This window comes from Macrobrachium nipponense, chromosome 28 (assembly GCF_015104395.2).
Source record: "Macrobrachium nipponense isolate FS-2020 chromosome 28, ASM1510439v2, whole genome shotgun sequence".
Lineage (NCBI taxonomy): Eukaryota > Metazoa > Arthropoda > Malacostraca > Decapoda > Palaemonidae > Macrobrachium > Macrobrachium nipponense.
The window spans coordinates 29941637-29960606 of NC_087217.1; the positions used below are offsets into that span (position 1 = coordinate 29941637).

The 18970-nt window shown below is 38.8% G+C and overlaps 1 protein-coding gene across 22 annotated transcripts in view; it reads right to left on the bottom strand.

The window, feature by feature from the left end:
* Positions 1 to 18970, bottom strand: part of LOC135201636 (phosphatidylinositol-binding clathrin assembly protein LAP-like) — a 485987-nt gene that overhangs the window by 150236 nt on the left and 316781 nt on the right. For all 22 annotated transcript variants that reach the window (XM_064230718.1, XM_064230715.1, XM_064230716.1 and 19 more), the window contains one exon: positions 8291 to 8405. In XM_064230718.1, coding sequence (XP_064086788.1) covers positions 8291 to 8405 — 115 coding nt within the window. The remainder of the gene's footprint in view (positions 1 to 8290; positions 8406 to 18970) is intronic.

Consider the following 18970-nt stretch of genomic DNA (forward strand, 5'->3'; position numbering starts at 1 on the left):
TTTATTATACCCCTTCGGCGTTAAAGGGTTAATAAAAATCTCAATGTAATTTTTGTTTCTATAACACATTTTCATAAACATAATTATAAAAAGGAAATGATTATGAGGGCATGGGTCACTATGATTAACCCTTTACTGCCGACTGGACGTATTTTACGCCGACATTTTTTGTCTCTCGTGTGCCGACTGGACGTATTTTACGTCGACTTACAAAAGTTTTTTTTAAATTTGCGGAAAAATACTTATAGGCCTACCTGCCTAAAACTTTTGAATCACGCGCCTTGGGGGATGCTGGGAGTTCACGGATCAAGGTGTTGTTTTGTTTACAATCATTACGCAGGCGCGCAAGCGCGAATTTCTTTCTTGCCGCACTAAAAAGTATCTGTGACACATCTAGGAAATTATTTTGTCACTTTGACATAATTTTTGTACCATTGTAAATTAGCCGTTACATGAAGTATTATATATGAAAATGTGCGCATTTTTATGTAGAATACAACAATTAAATACTCATGAGTGTAGCTTTTATCAGTTTTGAGATATTTTCATATAAATAACAATAAGTGCCAAAATTTCAACCTTCAGTCAACTTTGACTCTACCGAAATGGTCGAAAAACGCAATGTAAAGCTAAAACCTTATATTTAGTAATATTCAATCATTTACCTTCATTTTGCAACTAATTGGAAGTCTCTAGCACAATATTTTGATTTATGGTGAATTTATGAAAAAACTTTTTCCTTACGTCCGCGCGGTAACTCTTCCGAAAAAAATCATACATGCGATTGCGGTAATGTTTGCACCATTTTAAAATTAGCCGTTATATAAAGTTTTATATATGGAAATTGCACAATTTCATGCACAATACAACTAAAAACAACCCATGGTTGTAGCTTTTATCAGTTTTGAGATATTTTCATATAAATAAGGATAATTGCCAAAATTTCAACCTTTGGTCAACTTTGACTCTACCGAAATGGTCGAAAAACGCAATTGTAAGCTAAAACGTTTATATTTTAGTAATATTCAAGCATTTACCTTCATTTTGCAACAAATTGGAAGTCTCTAGCACAATATTTCGATTTATGGTGAATTTATGAAAAAATAACATTTTCTTTACATCCGCGCGGTAACTCTTCCGAGTTTTATATATGAAAATGTGCGCAATTTCATGTAGAATACAACAAAAAATAATTGAAGGTTGTAGCTTTTCTCATTTTTGAAATATTTGCATATAAATCACGATAGAAAAAAAACCACGTTCGGTCAAATTTGACTCTACCGAAATGGTCGAAAAACGCAATTGTAAGCTAAAACTCTTACAGTCTAGTAATATTCAGTCATTTATCTTCATCTTGAAACAAATTTGAAGTCTCTAGCAAAATATTTAGATTTATGGTGAATTTAAAAAAAAAATCTTTCCTTCCCTCCGCGCGCGGATTCTACGCCACAAATCTCCGAAATGCGTACGTCCCATTCTCGGAATATTTGCTCCGTTTCATATTAGGCATTTCATAGAGTTTTATATATGAAAATGTGCGCAATTTCATGTAGAATAAAACGAAAAATATATGAAGGTTGTAGCTTTTCTTATTTCCGAAATAATTGCATATAAAAAATATATATAAAAAAATTAGACATTCGGTTAACTTTAACTCATCAGATAGGGTCGAAAACTGCAATTGTAAGCTAATACTCTTACATTATATAGTAATATTCAATCATTTGTCTTCATTTTGAAAGAAATTGGAAGTCTCTAGGACAATATTTAGATTTATGGTGGTTTTTTGAAAAAAAAATTTTTCCGCTTCCGCGCTCACTCTGAAACACCTCCGGCACACGGGAGACAATTTTTTTTTTACCGCTTCGGCGTTTAAGGGTTAATTTGGACAAGATTTTGTGTCACTGACAATAAAAGTTAAGAACTACTAATCTACAAGGTGAGTATACAGCAGTTTCCAACTTATCTGGTCAAGGAAGTGAAGGTGGATTGCCACTTCTACACACCTGCTGTCAGTACCTGTTGGAGGGAGTGGCTTTTCGTGTATGCCATTGGTGAGCCTATTCCATGGGCCTTCATCCTTGATAGGATTATCCTCCATCCTGCTTGAAAGTTGTAAGCCCTCATGATGACCTCCCTTAGCCTAGAGATGGTATTCTTCAAGACCTCTTCTTCATTCTGTCCATGCTGACAAACAGCCTCTTGCAATTGGGTCTGAGGGTAACTGTCCTCTTCAGGTAGTCTTAATGCTGCTCTCAATGAGTACATCATTATCTCATCTCCCCTAACGAAGTCCTTCAAGTGGGGGAACGAGAACCATTCAAGTCTCAGGTCCAGGACAAAAGGGTTTAGGGTCTTAGCCAGATGACACAGGGCTGTCTGAGGCATTAATAGGAGTTCACAGGGGGTTCCACACAGACTAGCAAGGACCTTGGTTAACATCCCACTCTGGTACCTCCATCTCTCCCAGGAGGTATTTATTCTGGAAGCCCTGGATGATGGCTGACAACTCCCTTGACTTGGAGAGGATACTGCCCCTTGGCTAGGAAACCTGTGTAATGGCCACGCAGTATCCCTTGATGGCTTTTACCAAAAGTATCTTATCATCTGAGGAAGACTCAAAATCTGCTACCTCTTTTTACAAATGGCAGTGTTCCATCCACTTGCCCTGGTAAACACCGATGGAGGAGGGTCTGAGGATATCTGTGATGGCTTCTGCAGAGTCCTTAGAAAAGACCTTTTTTTCTAAGAAGCTGCTGGATAGCCTCCAACTGTGAAGTCAGAGGCCAACTACGCATCAATGGTACCTTCTGTTGTGCTCTTTCACCAGACTTTTGGGCAACTGAGGCAGCTTGCTAGGAGCATTATGTGCAGCAGGTCTGCACACCACTCTGCCTGTGGCCACAGGGGGCACTACCAGGGTTATCCAAAGTCCTCAGGATTGGTAGAGCCTGTTCAGGACCCTTCTCAAGTTATAAGGATTTCTGCATCACTGCTCTTTGGCCCAGTATTGGGGGGCCAGTGACAAGAGTAACATGCAGTTGTCGGCCGTCCAAAACAGTCTATCACAGGGCCCTACCACAGTCCAGCAGACTGTTTATCAGCTGGTTGAGAGAGAACTCCATCCTGATAACCGTCTTTCCTCCTGAGGTGGTCTGCAATAATGTTCCTTTCCCTAGATTGTACCTGGCCATCAGTTCCAGGTCCTGGGAGGCTGACCATTCTTGCATCATCACTCCTTCGCTCCTACGTCGCACGGCAGGGGAGATTGTCCCCCCCCTTGTTTGTTGACTTGGGTTACCACTGTCATGCTGTCGCTCATTGCCACAACCAGGAGGCCTGCTAGGAAGTATTGGAAATGCTGGAGCCAACCATGCTGCTTTTATCCCCAGGAGGTTGATTTGCTCCTCTTCCTCCTCCTTGGGAACCCATGCCACTAAAATGCACTCTCTGTTGAGGTGTGGAACCCATCCTATTCAGGAGGCATTGGAGAAGACCAGTATCTCTGGGGGAGGTTTGTTAAGTAGTACTCCTATCATCACGGACTGGATCTCTCCAACATGTGAAGGCCTCCTGTACTCTCTTGGTTACCTCTTTGGGCTGCGATAGGTCCTTCTTTGGTCCCTTTCATCTGCAACTGGAGAGATCAGAGGTGTGCTCTGCCTCAGGACCATCTGTGTTCAAAGAAGACCAGATGGCCCAAGAGTAAAAGCCACTCCTGTGCTGGCTGGACTATATGAGAGAGGAAGTTGTGTCACATGTTCATTAGTCTTGTTATTCTCTCCTGCAACAGGAAGGCCCTTATATCTGTCTATCAGCATCCCCAAGTATTTGATGTTCCTCTTGGGTAGGTTGGCTACGATACCCAACATCCAGCACAGGTTCAGAATCGTGTCTCTGGCCCTCTCTGCCCCCTCCAAAGATGAGGCAAGAATTAGCCAGTTGTTGAAGTACTGCTTATGCCCAAGCAGATACCAGCCGAGACATTCTGGTGAAGAATGAGGCGCTGCTACCAGACCAAAGTAAAGAGCCCTTAACTGGTATGTAACTCCCTTGGCAACAAACCATGGAAACTTCCTGGGGGTCGACAGAATGGGGATGTGGAGGCAAGCATCCTGCAGATCCACCAAGCCATGAGGTCCCCCACTGATGATAACCACCACTGGGGCATTTCTGTCAAGACGGGCTTCTGGTCCGTAACTTGTTAAATGCTGACAGGTCTATCACCAGATGCCAACCTCCCGAGACTTTCTCCACTAGGAAGAGGCAGCTGTTGAATCCAAGGGAGTTGTCCAACACAACCTCCACCGCTTCCTTCCGCAGCATCATTCTGACCCCCTCCTGCAGGGCTCTCCCCTTTGGTAAGCCTGGGCAGTAGAATAAGAACAGGATAAGAAACAGAGCTAGCAGGGCTTTTGTGAAACTAAAGAGCAGTCTGTAGCTCTGTCTCAAGACTGCTACTGACCACTCTTCATTCCATATTACTGCCTCAATATCTTTTTGCTTGCTAAGCAAAAACCCCATTCATGGCAGATCAAGTTGTAGATTCTGATCCTCATCTGGAGCCTCCCCTCTTGCCAGGGCACTTCCTTCTGCGAGGTGGCTGAGCTAATGGAAAATACTGGGACAAGTGTCTCCCAAGTGGGGCCATTCCCAAGACTATGTTGTAAGTATCTGGGTCTTGAGAAGGAATGTCTACCACTGGTGCTCTGCTGTTTGCCAAGTGCGGCTGGCCTGTCTGCCATAATATCAGAAAAAAAAAAGGATTACACCATATGGGTTTGAGAGGGATGTTAGAACTCCATAAAACAGATTACAAATAACAATGATTTAGAACTTGAAGTGGATGAATAGGTGACCGTACGTTTCCATGCACATGGAGCGAAGGAAATGAAGGGGAGAATTTCCCCCGGAGTACATGAGGTGAGAGTCCAGTGTCCATAGCTGCACTACTGCAATCTACAATGAGTGTGATTAGGAGTTGAGAGATGGGGAGTTGAACAGATTGCACAAGACATGTGGTCGAGGATCGAGGGGGATGTACAGAAGGGGTTCAGGACAACTTACCACTGCCGACTCAGTGCCAGGAAAAATAAAATAAACTTATCAATGGCCATTTTAAAAAAGCTTTTAAAACCAAATAAAAGTTAATTTTCTTAGGATAAGTTTTTATAGAAGACCTAAATTTTAATGTACGAAATTATTGAAAATGTTATGCAATTCCTCTCAAATATTCAGTTGGAGATTGTTGTGAAAAAGTAATAATGTGCAAAATTCTATCATGTTCCTTCACATACTTCAATTAACCACTCACCACAACCCTACTCAGCACTTATGAGTTTTGGGACAATGGTTTGCTTGTCAAATTAACAAAAGCTTTTGTCAAAAGTATTTAGATAATTTCCAAATTCACAGAAAGAATTTATAGCTTCATACTAGTGTTGGCTGTTACAGTGTGCACATTTGAGGTTTGCTTCTGTTTTGCTGTTAAATATTTTGCAGTAATATATAATTCTATATGCTGACTTAAATCATATCAAGTGAATAAATTATATGTCAGCCAACAAAAAAAAAAAAAACTATGAATCATTGACTTTCCAGAATGCCCAAGGAAAAAACTTAATACATATCTTTAAGAATAATGTCATTACATAAGAAAATTCACCTGTCATTTTATACAAAGAACTACATTAATTTACTTGTAAAATTATACAAAAAATAAGGAAAATTGGAACTCTTATTAGAAACCTTTGCATTTAATATTTACAAAAAGATAATCTTGTATTTCTATATAAACACAGTTCATTAATTTATTGGTAAAATCAGTAAATATGATAAATATCTATGACTAGAATATCACACAAAATATCACTTCATAGTTTTTTCCAAATTTCTCTTTAATAGTAAAGGTAATGGTCCTGTTTAGATTTCAAATCCTAAAAAAGTCCTCCAACGAACAAAATATGAAATGATATCACTAGGAGGCGAAACCAACATTGCAATGTTGGTAGATAATAATCCTATTAGACCCTTTGCCAGTCTTAAAGACTTGTCCCTGTGGTGACATTTGAAAAGTTTAGCACAGCTTGTACTAACATTCCCCCCTCCCACTAAGCCCTCAAGGCAGACCACAAGGGTCGACCCCCGACACGTGGTTGCCAGAAGCACAGACCAAAGCCAAGTTGTAGAGATAAAATTTCTCATGTATTTGCGCCTTACACAATCACCAACACACAAAAATGCAACTACAGTGGACCCCCCTATTCATAGGGGATGCATACCAGAACCCCTCTACAAATAAAATCCACGAATAATTAAAACCCTCCTAAAAATGCATAGAACAGCCTATTTTGTTAGTTCAACCACACGAAAATCCCTCTAAAAATGCTTATACCTGAATAGTTTATCAGTTTTATCATGAAAAATGCATTTAGTCATGAAACTGATATAAAAATTCAGTAAATAGTTAATATTTCTCAATGAAAAATACCCCGAATAGGGAAACTGTCTGTGAATAATGGGTAGATATGATCCATGGAGAAACCCACGAATAGCCGAGTCTGCTTATTTGAGAACGTGAATACGAATGGTCAACTGCATGTACAAAAGTAAAAGCATTTCAATTACTAAGCCATATGTATCATATTTTCTTCCTTGGTCTGAACAAGAAGGTGTTCATTCTTTTTCATGTGAGAAAACACTCTCAGATTGTTACTTCTTTTTCGCAACAATCTTCCTCTGAATGTTTAAGAGGAATTGCATAAAATTTTCGATAAATTTGTAAATTAAAATTTGTCATGTACATATTAAAATTTGATCCTTAATGAATTACTTTCATTTGGTTTTAAAAAGCTGTTATAAAATTCCATTAATAAGTTCATTCTATTTGTCCTGGCACTGAGTTGCCCTGGTGATGAGTTGTCCTGGCACCGAGTTGTCCTAGCGTTGAGTTGTCCTAGCGTATATATATATATATATATATATATATATATATATATATATATATATATATATATATATATATATATATATATATATATATATATATATATATATATATATATATATATTATATATATATATATAGATATATATATATATATATATATATATATACACATATATATATATGTATATATACTATATATATGTTATATACTATATATACATATGTATGTATATATACATATATATACATATGTATGATATATACATATATATCATTATGATATATACATATATATACATATGTATGTATATACATATATATAATATGTATATATACTATACATATACATATGTATGTTTCATATATAAATCATAAATAAGTATAATTATAATATTATATATATATAATATAATATATATTTATATATATATTATAATATTAAAATATATATTAATATTTATTATATATAAAAATTAAATAATAATATATATATATATATATAATATATACATATATATAATATACTATTATTATATATATATATATATATATTTGTATATACATAAATTATGTCCCATTTCCGTGATTCATATACATATATTGAGCTACAATTTCCTTTAATATCTAATTCGCTCTACCTCGGAATTAATATATTTTCCTATATGCTTAACCGAAGGGGAATTTTTTCTCGATAATAGACTTGCCTGGACCCGGGCGCGAACCCAAGGAGCCTTTCAAATCCAGGAACGTCAGTGAAGCTTTTACTTACTACACCACCGCAAAATATGACTGCTTACCAGTCCTGGATTTTCAACAATCAATTTAGTCTATCGCCAAACAATCTTGTCTATTATGTACATGTCGCAAGATCAAACCTTTTGGTTGAGTAAATATAGTTATAATAATAATTTATCCAAAATCCTACTTGTTAGGCATATTGTGATGACGAATCTCAGATGTTGGCCCATTTCTACATCATCATCTTTACTTTTGATTGTATAATACGTACATTAAACTGGATTTTAAATTACCTTTAGTGCACTCTAATTCAATGACAATAGACTGCATGATTATCCTTCTTATAACTAATGATTATGTCTACAAATAAAGGGACCCATGGCTGTCATAGCACAGCTTTCTAAGGGTCAACACCACTCAAGCTTTGATGTCATCTTGATACAACTTTTAACTTTCTAGATAGAAATACTCACACTCAAAACATGAAAGACACAGAACACAGCCATAAAAATACAACACTAATATAAGCACACTAGAATGAAACCATTATGAACCATGCCAAAAACCTGATTAATTATCAATGAAGAAACACTACTCTCCTACCATTAGTGTAAGGCTGAGTAGCTACAGGAGCTGGTGCAGCTCCACCAGGAGGTGCTAGAATGTCAGCAAATGGGTTTCCTGTTAACTGCAGCAAATCATCAGAGGCTTTGGTGGCCTGAAATAAAGCAGGTTTCAATCATAAAACAGTTTTCAAGACAACTAAATCTTATTCCATAAAATAATGACATTTTTATAATAAAGCAGTTTTAATTTCACTTTCCCAGTAGCTACGAAGCTATGAGTTCCACTTAAACGGCAGCTTGAATTCAAAATTTCACGGATAACACTTCCTACTAGCAGGAGAAGAGGAATGACTGTGGGCAAGCTCAGTTTTGTTCACTCCTTATATCCACCAGAGGGGAGGGAGGGAGGGCTCTGGTAAGTATAGTAATTAAAACTTTGTTTTGATATAAAAATTTTATTTTTAATTATGTAACAAACAATAATTACATAGCAGATTTCACATTGAAGTAGGTGGAAGACATGGACATATACTTTTTCAAAATATGCAATAAACTGAAATAGAAATGCGGCCAGCACTGAATACAATGCTTGTCGTTTCCTTATCAGTTAAGAGAGCTACTGGGATACTGCCTCTGGTTGGTGTTCATCTTAACCTGTATTGACGTGGTGGTATAGCCAGGGGTCACTTTGCAGTGAGGAAAGTATATTCTGACGGCTAGCAAAGCATGATAGGTGCCCACCCTTACCCTGGGCGCAGCACCAAAATAAAACAACCATACAATACTGTCACCTTAAACTGAGATAAATCCAAAACCTATCCACAGAGAGTGGTGGGTGTTTCAGGTGCACTGCACCCCCTGGCTCTGCAAGACTCGACAACTCGACACCATATTACAAATAATAGTCACCTTATTAGAGATAATGGGAAAAATCCTATGCTTCCTTCCTCTATTCCATGCCAGTCTAGATATGGTCTGAACACACTTTTAACTGCCATGAAATTGAAGGCAGAAAATATGCAAGCTAAAGGGGAAGAGGTTACTCTGATTTCCTTAGCTTTACTTATATGAAGGCAAACTGCTCTCCTTATTCTGTGTGTGCCTCATGGTAAAAGTCCATTAGTGCAATAAATTATTCTCAATGGATGAAACTGATCTTGCCATACAGCTTTATATACAAAGGATGGTCCTCTGAAAACCCCAAATGGACACAGAGTTGAAGAGTATCTGGACACTCAGAGAATGTTCTGATGTCAGTCTGTAGATGGTGCCAGAAGCTCTATACAATTGTTGAGCTGTGAGCTCGGGACTGGTGGGCACTTGTGGGAGCTCAGCACAAGTGACAGTGCCAGGCTGTAATTGGCACCAAATGAATAGGGTGCAGAATGGAAGTAATGGACATAGTGTACCCGAAAGCTAAAGATGCTGGATCTCAGTAAAACATCATAGTAAAACCCAGAGGATACTCATCACGGTGTCTTCAGAGTAAGGGGATTGAGAAAAGAAAAACAGGGGAATAAGCGAGGAATATGATCATACATCCAGGTTCACCTGCCCCCCTTCCTCACTTGGCCGCTGGCTCCTACTGCTGCAAAGGGCAAAACACCTTCACTTTTTAGGAGGTGGTTTGGATGTTGATTTCTTGAAAGCCTTGGAGGGGTATCAGACATTCGCTCTTGGTCTGAATTGTGACCTTGTCTACCCCCTCAAAAGGGCAACTGTTGTACAGGGGAAGAGACTTTACCACTCAGAAGAGGCTTCAGCACTCAAGAGTCAAAACTTTCACAGAACGTTTCGAAGGTTGTACCAACGAGTCCTGAGTTGCCTTCCTTAGCAACTCAAAAGTGACACTGCTTACTACTGCTAGTGGAAAAAGGATATCATGAACTAAAGGGGAAAACAAAAGCGCTGACTTTTGTGCTGAAGATACGCCTTTAAAGGTAAAGGAACACCGAAGTTCATGTTTCTTAAGTATCCCCATAGTAAAGGTGAATGCCAACTCCAGTGAGCCACCCTAACTGCTATGTCAATACAAGAATGAAAAGCAAAGAAATCAGTAAAAAGATCATCAGATCTTGGATCTTTGCTAGGGCGCCAATTGCCCAATCCATAAAGCTGATCACTTCAAACAACTTGAAAAGATTTCTTAGAAAGTGATCCAACTAAGATGAAAAAAAAATAACTTTAGCAATCGGAAAAAGCAGACCTGCATATAGGCTCAATAAGACCTGGAAAGTCTCCTTGGAAGGAGGTAAGTGCAGTCTGGGAAGAAGCTTCTACAGTAGCATAATATGAATGTCTTCTCTTCAATGAGTACGGAGGGAAAGAGAAGCAGCCTTCCCTTGCTCTCTTTTGTCTGCTAACCAGCAGTCTATGAAATAGATAGCACCATGTAGGTAGTTTATCTGTATCTACGGATAAACTGCTCATTTGGAAGGCTGGTAAGTTCTTCAAAAAGAAAACAAAGGGAAGCATAAAGAGTTGGAGGCGAAGCCTCATCCAGATTTGACTCTCTTCTTCTGCTGAAACAAACTGGCGATAAAGTAAACTCTACTGCGTTAGACGGTGGAATGTTTGAGAAAAACCTAAAATGACATCCAAACAGCATTGGATGTGAGCCCAATCTGGGTCCAGTATTGTTGAAGTAGCACTTGAGAAGTAGATGAAGCATGGAAGTTGTTGCCAAAGGGCACCTGTCCTTCAGTGGGCGCTCAATGAGTGTTTGGGCGCTCAGGAAAAACAGTACGCTCAACTGCTGGGTGCTCACTAAACTCTGGGAGCTTGGTCACTAATGTTTGCTCCCGAACCTCCGGTTGCTTGCAGACCATCAAGTGTTCTAGTGCCAATGGGTGTTCTGTGCCAATGGGCTCTCTGGCGCCAATGGGCACTCTGAAGCCAATGGGTGCTTTGATGCTAAAGAGCATTTGAGAGACCAAGAATGGTCCTTAAGTTTTGTACCTCGCATCATTCGGTGCTCAGATGAGCACTCAGAATGTAGATGAACTGACAATCTTTCCGACACTACAGGGCACACAGACTGAAAAAAAAATGGACTCTCTGGGAGAAAAATATACATTGAAAAAACTCTCTGGACTATCCCAGAAACTACAAGGTCTCATTTCTTTAGCCTCCTTGGGAGGCACCTGAGGGGTGCAAGACACATCCACTGCTGACCTTTTCAATGGTCAGTATTTGTTGCTAGATTGCCACTGGCACCTCTTTTCAGGGCTTAAAGCCTCATTACTAGAGAAAAAATGATTACTGGAAAAGGTGCCTTTCTACTGATTGTCTGTCATCACCACCTGGGATTTGTTACTGGTGCGACTGAGAGACCGACTACGTGTAGACCCCTTGGACTCCGCTCGACTGCCAGTATGTCCCCTCCCAAGGGAAAAATGACATGGACTAAAGTCTAGGATATCTGACAGGCCAGCTAGCCGCCACTTCCACTACACCTCCATGAAGTTATCTCGTTAGTGGCTGTCTATCGAGACCCTGCTAGAGGCTAGACTGAAGAGCTGACACGCACACAGCACTAGGATCCATGACTCAAAAAGTAAGGACAAGCATGCTATATGGACTCCTTTTTAATGGTTGTCCATTGAAACCTGCCGACAACAGGTTTGACCTTTATGAACCCCACTGACCGACAGCATGCCTCCTTCCAGGTTTAGGGGAATATGACGGACTGGGTTAGGAAATTCGAAAAGAGCCGTAAAGCTACATCCTCCACTACACATCCAGAAGATGCCTTTCCAATGGCTGTCTGTCAATACCTGGGACTGGCAACAGTTCTGACTGAGTGAGCGACTACTTGCACATTAACCCTCCCTGCCCTTGGGCTTCTAGTTTGCCTCCTCCCAGGTGCACGGGAGTCTGACAGGTACCTTTCGTCTAGGAAAATCAAGGGACGAATAGTCACCTCCTCTGCTGCACAACTCTTCAATATCATACATCACTATCACAAGGTTAACATTTCTAACCCTGACACAAATGGCATCAGAACGAAGTGAGGGAGCCAGACATGGAAGCAAGTGGATAACATTATAAGGCTAGTAGTAGGAGAGAAAATAATGTATGTGCTGACTATACCCTTTATTTGATTCATGTACAACCCCCCACAGGGATGAATCCCTCTGGAAGGTTCTTTTAATTCTTTAAAATAAGGTACTTTCTATATTCTTTTAAGTGTTTTCTCGTCAGCCTCTCATTCGTCCAGAAAAAGTGTCTTTAGTTGCTTTCTTCTTGTATGATCTTCAATTTAGGCATATGATGTTGACCATGGGTGCTCATGGATGCTTTTGGGCACTTACGTGCACTCTTGGATGGTCCTGGGCAGCCATGGCCTCTTCTGAGCAATAATGGACACTCTTGGGCCCTTATTGACAGCCCTGGGGGCTCATGGATGCTCTGATGCTTATGAGCACTCATGGACACTCTGGTGCTCTGGGAGCTTTGGCACCGACGCTCGAGCCACTGGAGCCTCTGTGCTAGATGATAGAAGGCGCTTGCGTGCACCATCGAAAGCTCGAAGTACGAGCTGGCGTCATGCTGATACGAGTGTTTCTGCTGGAAGAGATGAACCTTCACAATCTCCCGCATCAACTTAGAAGCGTGCCCTCCTTGTAGAGACATGAGAAACATCTCAAAAGTCTTCAAAATGCACTGCCGAAGCAATTACAGGTGGCCCGCCGTTAACGGCACAATCGCTCAGCGGTGAATCAGTTTTACAGCTGTCGTAAAAAATATACATGAATAAAATAAGGCATTTATAGGTATTTTTACAGCACAATTTTCAGTTAACAACGCCGCTAACGCCGTTGTCTAACAAGTTCATACATTTGTAGAAATGCCGTTCAGACCATAAAGGTTATGCAAATGATATTAACAAATTTTATTGCGAGTTATTACATAGGTATTAAGGTAAAATATATGCCTCTGACGCTGTTCTATGCCGAAAATATAGAGTTCCATAAGTGGAAATTTAGCTATGGATGTGTCGATTTATAAACTTTCATGCTTTAATGTTTAAAATGTGTATGAAAATGTATTACGTATAGGGTATTTTTATTTATGCGCAGAAATATGATACTAAGGCAGCTTTTGAAATGGCACTTCACGTTATCAAATACGATGTTTTTTCATGTTCATTCTTGTAAGCAGCCACCTGACGCTCTTCCGAAAATATAGTTAAAAAGAGTGCAAATTTAGCAATCGATGTGTCGATTTTATACATGTTCATGCTTTTATGTTTAAAATGTGTATGAAAATATAATACGTAAAAGGTATTTTCATTTTTTACATGAATTTGATAAAAATTAAGGCAGATTTGTAACTATCCCCCACATTGTCAGAGGATATTTTTTCATATTCGTTCTTGTCTGCCACTGTTCCGAAAAATGCATGGTGTTATTTTATTAATTTGGGAGCTGATGAAAACTCATTTTTGTTTATGAAACTTCAGCTTTTTGTTAAAAGTTTTCATGCATTTATGTTTAAAATGTGTATGAAAAATGCATTACAGGGTATTTATTTTATTTTTGTACATAAATATAGTTCCACGTTGGCTGAGTGCATTTCGCGCTCGGCTACCATTCCAGCGGTCCGAAGTTCGATTCTCAGCTCGGCCAACGCGGAACCAGAGGAATTTATTTCTGGTGATAGAAAATCATTTCTTGATACAATGTGGTTGGATCCCACAATAAGCTGTAGGTCCTGTTGCTAGGTAGCCAATTGGTTCCTAGTCACATAAAATATCTAATCCTTCGGGCCAGCCCTAGGAGAGCTGTTAATCAACTCATTGGTCTTAATTGTATATAAATATGATACAGTGTCAGCACACATGTCCATTTAAAGTCTTTGTAACAGCCCTTCACATGATGAAGACAACAGGTTGTTCAGTCACATCCGAATAATATTTTAATTTATATACATAATTGAATCACGTTTTTATAACATTATATTTACAATTGCTGTATAAATTTATTTTAAAAGAAAAAACTCGCGTATACATTCGATTTTGCAACACTGCAATTTTGTTTGTTTTTCCATGGGATAGAAGTACAAAATATAACTGTGCAACTCGGTCGATTTTTGGCTTTGTTACTTGAGCAAAAAATTGAGGTATGTCCGTACGAGCTCGAGATGCTGCTGCTACGTAGATGGCATAGTGACGAAAATTAAGAGAAGCACAGAAGAAAAAGTAAACACACATCTTTCACATAAATCCTTTAAAAGTTATACATTACTTCACTATATCCTATAATATTATATGTATTCTCATATTATTGTATTATAAAATACTATGGCAAATCTAAGCCAGTATTCCGCGGAACAGCCAATGTTTCGGTTTGAAATCAGCTGAAGGCGAATACGAGTTTGTTTTGCCATATTTAACGAAATTCTGAGCAAATTTTCTTGCCTCTAGTTAGCATAAACGAATATGTAGATACTTGACTTATATGAGACAAGGTTATTTTTCCTTATACGTGTTTTTAGGTGGAAACATGAATTGAATATGTCTCGTGATTGTGAACTGATTTTTTTTTTTTTAACAGATTACATTGGCGGCATATTTATTGCGTTAAAAAAATTATGTGATTCCGTTCGCAATTTTCCTTTATATTATCGTAATATGAACTTTACGTTATTTATCTTATAATGGCGTGAAACCAACAGTAAAATGTGTTCTTTCAAGCACAGTAGTTTTGATTAAAATGATTTTACCTTAATTTTATCTACAGTTGTGTTTGATGGCATACGTTTACTGGAGTTTTATCCTTGTTGCCGATGCACGATAATAGTCATTAGCAGCTTGAACAGTTTTCTCAGCTTCAGCTACAACTTGGTTTAAATTTAACAGTATATTTCCCAATTGATCTTTGATCTATACTGATCTTTAATTTATAGCGAATAAAGTTATTACATTAAGATATCTCAGTTCTATTCTACATATTTATAACAACTACAGCAATAGTGTACTATAGTACGATGATTGAAATACAAGCCAAACGGATATTATCCAATTCGGTTGTACTTAGAAAAAAAAAAATTGTTTCTTGTTCGGTTGTTCATGGCTGTAGACGTTTACGCAACGAGTATGAACGTTAAAACCATACTTTCATCATTCTCTTTTGCCGTTTTTGAACTTATATAACTAGAAGATGGGATAAAGTTAGGCTATTGTTATTTGGTCTCTCATAAAATCGGATTATCGTAAGACGAATTATCGTAACTTAAACACAACAGCTACCTGTACACTAAATAAAACCTTATTATATCTTTACATACTCTAGACATTCAAAGGATTAAAGCTAGGCTCTTTTCACTTTACAGTATTTATAATACTATAATGTACTGTACAGAACTACAGTACAGTAAATTCTATAGTATGTACCATACTGCATAAATATAATTTTAATTATTGCACCATTGCAGGATTATGGCGCCGTTTGACTGGTCTAGAATTTCGAAAGAAGGTGTGCGGCGGCCATAGGCTTTAAAATCGCTTAGCATCGGTGGCCAGGAACCGAACTCCTGCCACTAACTGAGGGCCACCTGCACTATCCAAAAGTAATTACTGGGATAAACTCTCGGTCGATGATAACACTGTCCTCCATAGGTACCATTCTCTCCTAATACTTTCTGCCCTTACACTTAATTCTCTGCAAGGGAAAATGTGAGGGTTATTTAACCCTTTAACGCCAATTGGACGTATCAAACGTCGATATAAATTGTCTGTTCAGTGCCGATTGGACGTATGGTACGTCTATATATAAGTTTTTTAAAAATTCGGGGAAAAATACTTATAAGCCTACTAGACGAAAACTTTTGAATCACGCGCCTTGGAGGATGCTGGGAGCTCATGGATCAAGGCGTTGTTTTGTTTACAATCGTTACGCAGGCGCGCAAGCGCGAATTTCTTTCTTATTGCACTAAAAAGTATAGCGACACATCTCAGAAATTATTTTGTCACTTTGACATAATTTTTGCACCATTTTATACTAGCCCTTACATGGAGTATTATATATGAAAATGTGTGCAATTTTATGTAGAATACAAATATAAACAACTGATGGTTGTATCTTTTATCAGTTTTGAAATATTTTCATATAAATAACGATAAGTGCCCAAATTTCAACCTTCAGTCAACTTTGACTCGACCGAAATGGTCGAAAAAAGGATTTTGACGTAGGAAAAATCTATTTCTGGGCGATGGGTTCGTGTCGCCCAGTGAAATAATCCTTTAGTTTATTATTTCTAAGGTAAATGAGCTAACAAATACCAGAGAAAAAACAAATCAAAGATGTCAGTATAACTGACTCGCTCACCCAAAATAAAAGAAGGGTGTCGGTATGGTAACTGGGGCGAGTGAGACCACTACCACGAACTTCTTGCCATTTAGAATTCTCCTATATCAAAATTCCCAAACGAGAGAGCCGATCCACAGGTCGAGGCGGCAACTACTACCACTACACCCCACGCCACGCCGATCGCCACGCCTCTGGTGGCCATCCTGAAGTTAGCAGGCAATCTTGGGGGGCAGGGCAGGGCAGTGGTGGGATTTCACTGGGCGACACGAACCCATCGCCCAGAAATAGATTTTTCCTATGTCAAAATCCTTTTTCTGGGCTCAGTTCGTGTCGCTGCGTGAAATAGTACCAGAGAAATAGCACAAGATTAAAGAAAATATAAGAGGGTCTCAATAAAACCAAAAATTAAATCTACAATACTATAATTTAGAGAAAAAGGTATGTATACAAAATAATAACATCAAAAGAAACTTGTGAAATTATATATAAATTTACAAGTAATTATATCCACTTAATCTCTAAATGTGAGATAAATCATAGTAATTGGTTTCTCACAAACATGTAAAAATTTTAAAATTATACAAAATATTACAAAGCATCAAAATATTATTATATGATAGTGTGTGTAATCTTAACAATACAATAAGGGAACACACTCAATAGGTTTCACATATACAAATATTGAACAATCACAAAGCATCAAAACCATTGTAAGATGAGTGTGTGGAACCCTAGCATAAAAATAAGGGGACCACACTCGTTAAGCTTATATATATACAAAAATTGTGGGTGACCCTAGCAAAAAAAAAAATAATAAGGGACACACCACTAAGCCATTCAGATAAGCAGCTAAGGCTAAAGGCGAAGTGTAGAGCAGTACGGTAGGATGGACAAAATGTTAAATGAGGCAGGCAGAAAGGAGATCTGGATCTTCAACTATAACTACTGGGCAGTGTCAGGAGAAACTATGTTTCCCGCTGCCACTGCTGAAAATTTTAAAGATTCTAGGGACTTTAAATAGTGTCGCTTAAACACTGTCGGCGATTTCCATCCAGTATACTTTTTCAATTCATCAAAGTTCATGTGCTGGAAATAGTTAATTGAGGTGGCTACTGCCCTGACATCATATGCTTTAGGGAAAGATTCAGGGTTTGCTTGTTTAATTAAGTAGAGGATCTGTTGTCTTATGCATTTAATTGATAAAGTGCCACCCTTTTCTCTCCTAAAGAGGGAACCCGAAGAGGAGGAGGATGTCCTAGACAGAAAGGCTCGTAAGGTCATTACTGGACAAAGAGAAGGGTCTTGAGGAAGAGGAATGACTTTCCAAGGTTCCCACCTCAATAAAGGATCCTCATTTTTAGCTAAAAAGCGATCCGGGGATAGTAGAACTTCTCCTGAGGGGAGAAATTCTATATGTCCCGTATCTCTGGACAGAGCCGACAGTTCTGAAATTCTAGTTCCTGAAGCCAGGCTTAGCAAAAATAATGTTTTTCTTAAGAGCATTATAAACGAACAAGTTGAGTTGTCAGTGTCTGAAGCCAATTTGAGGACATCATTCAAAAACCATGACACAGAAGTAGGCCTAACAGAAGGTCTAAGTCTAGCACAAGCCTTGGAAATAGACGAAAAATAGGAATCTGTTAAGTCTATGTTAAAACCCATTTGAAAGATCTTCTTCAAGGCTGATTTATTTGTAGTAATAGTGCTAGCTGCTAACCCTTTTTCAAACAAGGACCTAAAAAAGGATATAGCTGAATTGATAGTCATGATTTTGATGTTTGATTCCTTCAGGAAAGATGCCAACTTCTTAACTGCAGCGTCATACTGCCTCAAAGTTGAATCCCTTTTATCTGATTCCAGGAAAAGGATATTCTGGGGATCTAAACCTGCATCTTTTTTAGCCGCAAATTTCATGAAGTCCATAAAGTTAGGGCTTTGAGAATTCCTGAGGAAGCGAACACAGTCTTCATTTGTACTGATTGAGAGAGTCTGGGATTGGGAATCCGTTGGGGGCGAAGACCCAATTCCAGAAGCAGGGGATACCAATTGGTCTTCGGCCAGTCCGGTGCTACTAGTACCACTTGTCCCTTGAAAGTCCTGAGTTTGTCCAGAACTTTCAGAAGAAGATTCACTGGAGGAAAGATGTAAACCTTCTTCCACAGGTTCCAGTCTATGGACAGAGCGTCTGTGGCATATGCCAGAGGGTCCAGGTTGGGAGCCACATAGCATGGAAGCTTGTGGTTCGCTTGAGAAGCGAAGAGATCTTCTTGGAGACCTGGGACACCTCGGCGTATCCATTGAAACGAACTGTTGTCCAGAGACCATTCTGACTCCAAGGGAACTGACCGGGATAGAGCGTCTGCTATCACATTCCTTACTCCCGCCAGGTGGGTGGAGGAGAGGTG